The sequence below is a fragment of the Mytilus edulis genome, chromosome 7, assembly GCF_963676685.1.
Source record: "Mytilus edulis chromosome 7, xbMytEdul2.2, whole genome shotgun sequence".
Classification (NCBI taxonomy): domain Eukaryota; kingdom Metazoa; phylum Mollusca; class Bivalvia; order Mytilida; family Mytilidae; genus Mytilus; species Mytilus edulis.
In genome coordinates, this window is record NC_092350.1 from 1,105,486 (window position 1) to 1,111,578 (window position 6,093).

The 6,093-nt window shown below is 31.8% G+C and overlaps 1 protein-coding gene across 1 annotated transcript; it reads right to left on the reverse strand.

Annotated features, from left to right (window-relative positions):
• Positions 1-4,934: 4,934 nt before the first annotated feature.
• LOC139482562 (uncharacterized) lies at positions 4,935-5,864 on the reverse strand. The gene has a single exon (XM_071266474.1). It carries the CDS (start codon positions 5,862-5,864, stop codon positions 4,935-4,937), a length of 930 nt encoding a protein of 309 aa, XP_071122575.1.
• Positions 5,865-6,093: the final 229 nt, after the last annotated feature.

Consider the following 6,093-nt stretch of genomic DNA (forward strand, 5'->3'; position numbering starts at 1 on the left):
AATATTGTAAGTAAATTCTGTGAACAAATCGAATGACAAAATTGATTTCTTACATAAAGGAATATTGTAACGTTCAGCACTGCTTACACAAGAACAATTAGTTTGAAGTTATAAAACAATTACAAAGAAAGCCATTATCCTACAAGGCCTTTGATGAGCAACTCTCCCCCGGAACTGATCGTTTTCGATTTCATTTTATGAACGAATAGAAAAAATGTATTCCTTTTCTCAAGGAAATACACAGTATGTTAATCAAACATTTACAAGGTATCATGAAATCACTTCAAGGAATACAATGTAATTACCGGGTAAATACTTCAGAATTGGAAACAAATGCTTCCTTATATTATAGGTAACATCACTGCTATTAGTCTATGCATTCAAATATAAAAATAGTTCAAGCAAAATGGAGGCGAAAGAAACCAAAGGGTCTTTAAAACGCACAAGTCGAAATTACAATGACAATGCCAAGAAAAAAAAAGAATAAGACCCCAAAAAATATCTAAAAGAACACACAGCAAAACACAGAAAAAAAAATTAAGTTACACGAAAACCACAAAAAAAAACAAACTTGGTTGATCTCAGATCCCTCAGAGTTGTTAAGCAGATCCTGATCCAAATGCGTCATCAGTCATAGTGCTTATGTAAATAGAAGACCGATGATATGTCTAATTGGTTGATAACTTTTGGAAAAAAAGAGGTTACGACAATAGGATCATGTTTATCGGTATCTGTGAAACATATATAATATAACGGGCAACCAACTAGTGAGGAGGTTTACAAAATTAACAAAGGGGAGATAAATAAAGAAAGGGATTAACAAATTTTATATACTACGAAATAACTGTTTATTTTCAAGATTATTGATCAATAAGAATAGAACTTAATAATCATGATATTTCAAAACGAATTTCTTCAAAAAGACTGCAACAACAACAACAAAAAACACAATCTTAACCGTTTTCTACCTTTGAAAATGCCTGTACCAGGAATATGACAGTTGTTTATACATTATTTTGATGTGTTTTATAATTTGATTTTGTCATTTTATTAGGGACTTTCCGTTTTGAACTTTCCTTGGAGTTCAGTATTTTTTATTTTTCTTTTAACGGCAACATCAGAAAAACAAAGCGCTTTTCGGGATAAACCCTCACCAGGAACACTTAAAACCGATATTCGAAAGCCAAGGATATATAAGATAAAAAAGGAAACTTAAGTTATTGAAATCATCCTAAAACAACGAAAACAACCAAATCTACAACCAAATACAACAAAAACAACCAAATACAACAAAAACTAACCCAACTAAAAAGTCAAACAACAATAAGCCATAAACATGAAAATTAAATCCAAGCTTAAAACAATAAAAAAAAACTTACAATAGCTGGGCATGATTAACAACAATAAAAGAGAGTCATGGAAGTAGTAATATATTTTTTAATGTAATTCATTCAACTGAATGTTGTGTTCTGGTCCTTCACATTTAATGTCGTTTCTGGTTTTTTTTTTTATATATAATCTTAACATGACATTCGAAACTGTTTTTATGACAGTATCTTATAAAAAGATCTTTCAGTCCTTTATGGGTGGAGTTAACATAGATAAAAAATCATCATATTATAAAAAAGCAAAATGAGGTTGTTAAATTTGATGTATGCCTTTAATGCTGCTTTATTACATTTTTTTGTTTTAATAGTGATAAGGATGATAACGCAATGTTGACTGCTGTATCCCTATTTTTGACATTTTTACCTAATGTGTGTGTTTGGTTTGTTCATGCATCATTGTCAATATATTGGAATTTTATGCGATTGTTTTACAGGTGAGGAGTTTAGCTAGCTATAAAACCAGGTTCAATCCACCAATTTCTACATAAGAAAATGCCTGTACCAAGTCAGAAATATGACAGTTGTTATCCGTTTGTTTGATGTGTATAAGCTTTTGATTTTACCATTTGACTTTTTTTAATATCCTCGAGTTCATTACTTTTGTGATTTTACTTTTCTATTTAAAATCATTGAAGTAGAGAACACATACTTTATAATCTTATATGAGACCCGAACTACGCTTATCTGTTTACTTGCATATAAGTGGACCAATTTGGTAATGATGGTATCAAATGAACGCCAAATACTTTGGAGGACTATAGACCTGTCATGTTGTGACCAAAGATAAACATTAATGCTAAACAATTTCCATACAAGTATTTTGTGCGTGGTCAATGAATCATATCATGAATTGACTGTCTAATAATTCTGATATATTTGTTCATATTCCATTTAACATTATCGAATATTCATTACTAGATAAGTATCACAATTTGTGACATAAATGTGTATTTACTACTATTCATTGAAAGCAAAACTTTACAACAAAAGAGATGATTTCAGCTTTCCAATTGTGAACTTTCCATTTCTAAGTAGCAACATTCCAGCAGCACCTGCATACGTGGTATATATCCTCCCAATTGATACGATATTCCCGTGCTTGCATTTCCTATCATGATTTTCTTGATAGAGGGTTACTGCTCACAAGGAAGCTATTAAACCAAGAGTTCCAAATGGTGAAGTTGAAATCATCCCTTCGTAAATTTTACGGACGCCATCACGAGTTGGTTGACCGTTATGGAATAACCGTTTCACAAATGATATCGGATATGTTCCTTACGTCGTAACTACAACCTGACCTACCGAATTAAGACTATTTACCGGATTTTTTTTTATCACATAAGCAAAACGACGGGTGCCACATGTCGAGCAGGATCTGCTTACCCTTCCGGAGCACCTGAGATCACCCCTAGTTTTTTGGTGGGGTTCCTGTTGTGTATTCTTTAGTTTTCTATGTTGTGTCATGTGTGCTGTTGTTTGTTTGTCTTTTTCATTTTAAGCCATGGCGTTGTCAGTTTGTTTTAGATTTATGAGTTTGACTGTCTCTTTGGTATCTTTCGTCCCTCTTTTATATGTACCACATCTTTGATACATGTAATAGTAATCGTGTTCTAATCTTGTATTGTTGTGAATCACAGTTTCTAGCCAAACGCAGGTAAGATGCGTTTCTATTCAAACATGTTTTAAATGTATATAGTTCTATTTATCAACGAAAAGTCTGTGATAAAATTCATGGCGAAGAACATGTTCCTTATTATTAATTTTCCTTTTGCGGTGTTGAATCCATTATTTTAAACATATATTCAAATTTATAAGCTGTGTCCATCAATCGCCAATGCGTCAACATTCATGAAATGACACATATTGGATCTTTCAACAATTATAGGTCATCCAACGCTCTTCGGCAATGATGAACTCACATAATAAATAGTAAGTTTTGAAAAATTGCGGTATGACAAAACGTAAGACACCCTTTCCATCTGAGTTTTAAAGCGTTCATATTATTGTTTATTTTATATCATGGTACCAACAGTTTGGGTGTTTGAAGTGGCACAACTACATTTATGAAATCGATTGATTGTTGTTGATTTCTGTCTTTGCATAAATGTTTTTCGTTAATATTTGTCTTAATATGTTTTAGGCCGTTTGTTCGTTTTCAAGGAATTTCACCCCATGTCATTCGAGAACATTTTATAGCTTAATATTATACACATCTTATTGATTGTTGGAGCCCGTACGATGACCGGTAATGTATCTTTGCCCTATGATAACTAATGATGGATAATTGTCTAATAAACAATTGTGCTTTATCTTTATATGGATCGTATCAAGCTCCTGATATCATTGTCTGTAGGATAGATATATCTTCCTTTTCTACTGTCATGGAAGAGGTGTTCATTTATAGTTCCAAAACGGAAGCAATATCATGGCATGCTATTATTACTTACAAAAAACGCAATATTTGTTCGTTATGGAATAAAGTGTAATGAAATTCATTTCGAAAGGAAAATATATTTAAGTAATGTTTACAACAAGATTTGCATAGAAACTTCTATAAGGTGAAACAAATATATGTTGAAATGTGCTGTTAAAGATACGAGATTTGTATATATAAAGGCAAAATTAGCTTACGGATCTTACCGGGTTTGTTGTGCTTGTTCTAATTAGAGATTATGCGATAACCTCATTAACGTCAACACAATTAGAGGCTTAAAAGATGATGTTGCGTCAAGATAAAATGATGTAATTAAACAATGTAATTTAAAAAAAATGATGTAATTGAATAATGTAATCAAATGATGTAATTAAATCGATTTTCAAAACTTCTTTCCGGAGTAACAAATATACATTTACAGTTGTTGTTATAACAAAAAAGGATTGTTAAAACAATAATTGCATAACATAAAAGTTCTATACTTTAGTTTTAATTGGCTTAGGTAGTAGGTTCTGTTTAATATAAATACATCCTTAATGACTGCATATACTCGCCGTTAAACTCTCAAATAATACAAGGCTTGATTGAATTAAGGTATCCTTGGTTAAAGCAAACTAATGTATAACCTTGAAAATTATAGATTCTTTATTGCAATTTTATTGGATTGCCTAATTAAATTATTACACGTGTCTAAACCAATCCAAGGAGTAATCAAGCATTTCTATAATGTCTTCGTTTTTTGGAAGACATTTTGCAGTTTTCTGTTTATTATAATTTGTCATGAGGGTTTGATTTTGACACTCGTTGTGTGTTCCCAAGTGTATTGGTGTCATGTAATTATTTAAGTATTCTTTCTATTGTGTTGGATTAAATGTTTTATTGTTTTCATTCCGCATGGTCCGCATGGTGTTTCGGATATCAATTTAGGTCATACTCGGACCAAGGCCGTTCATTCTCATCAGGTGCTCTGGCCAATACTTAAATTATTTATTTGATCTATTAATATGCTTGCATTTTATATCGGATGCGATTATCTTAACGAGCACGACACCTGGCGGATCTTTTATTCTATATATACTATCTTTTCTTGTGTGTCCTTAATTACATTCAAATTATAGTTTTGATGATGTAAGATATTCCTTTAGATTTTTATGTCGTTTATATGCAATTATAGGTGGTTTTGGGAATAGTTGTTTTGCAGTTTTATTTTTCTCAATGATGTGCCAGTGTTTTCTTATCAGTCTGCCAAGTTGTTTAAACAAAGGATTGTATCTAGTTGCCAACACTAGAGGTGGCGCTATACGTTTTTTCTTCTTTTTATAAATCAATGTACCATGTCTAGATCTTTTTAATGTTTCCTTCATAATCGGTTCAATTTGGCTTTCTTTATATCCTCTTTGTATTAATTTATTTTTGAAAAGATCTATTTCCTGTTTTCTGTCGATTTCATTGTTAGACGATCTTATTATTCTTATTGTTTCCCCAATAATGAATCCTTTGAAGACTGCATTAGGATGAGAGGAGGTTTTGTCTAGGTATTGGAAGTTATCTGTAGGTTTCCGGTATAGTTTAACATCCAAAATGTTGTCTTCCAAGAATCTCTTCCCCTTATATATTGTTACGTCTAGGAACTGTATTTCAGTATTTGAAATGGTGTGTGTGAACTTAATTAATGGATGAATGCTATTAGCAATTTTTATAAATTCCATGAAATGTCTTTCAGATTTATTAAAAATTATAAACCCATCGTCCCTGTAAATTGAGATCATTAGGATGTCCTCCGAATATTGGAATCGATTTAGTATGTCTGATATTATTTCAAACATTCTTAGATCTGTTAGGCATGGTGCGGCTGATAGTCCCATTGGGACACCCACTCTCTGCCGAAAAATATTTCCGTGAAATTCAAAAATATTATTTTGAAGAACTATTTTTAGTAGTTCCAAAAATTCTGTTTTAGGTGGAAGTTGGATTTCATATACACATTTATTTAGTTTAGGCCAAGCACGATCCACCGCCTCAATAATTTCTTCATGACGCATATTTGTGTACATAGATGAAATATCAAATGAACACATAATTATTTCCTGAGGAAGTTTGAATTTTCTAGTTTATTAATAAAGTCAGTGGTGTCTTTAGTGTAGGTCCATTGTTGTTTTGCCACCGGGTTAATGAAATAATCGAGGAACGTCCCTATTTTTTCAAGTGGACTATTGCATAATGATACAATAGGTCTACCCGTAATATTAATATTGTCTAGCCACTCTTTGT

Excerpts from the sequence above, each read along its gene's own strand:
- LOC139482562 (XM_071266474.1), bottom strand. The coding sequence starts at position 5,864 with ATGCGTCATGAAGAAATTATTGAGGCGGTGGATCGTGCTTGGCCTAAA.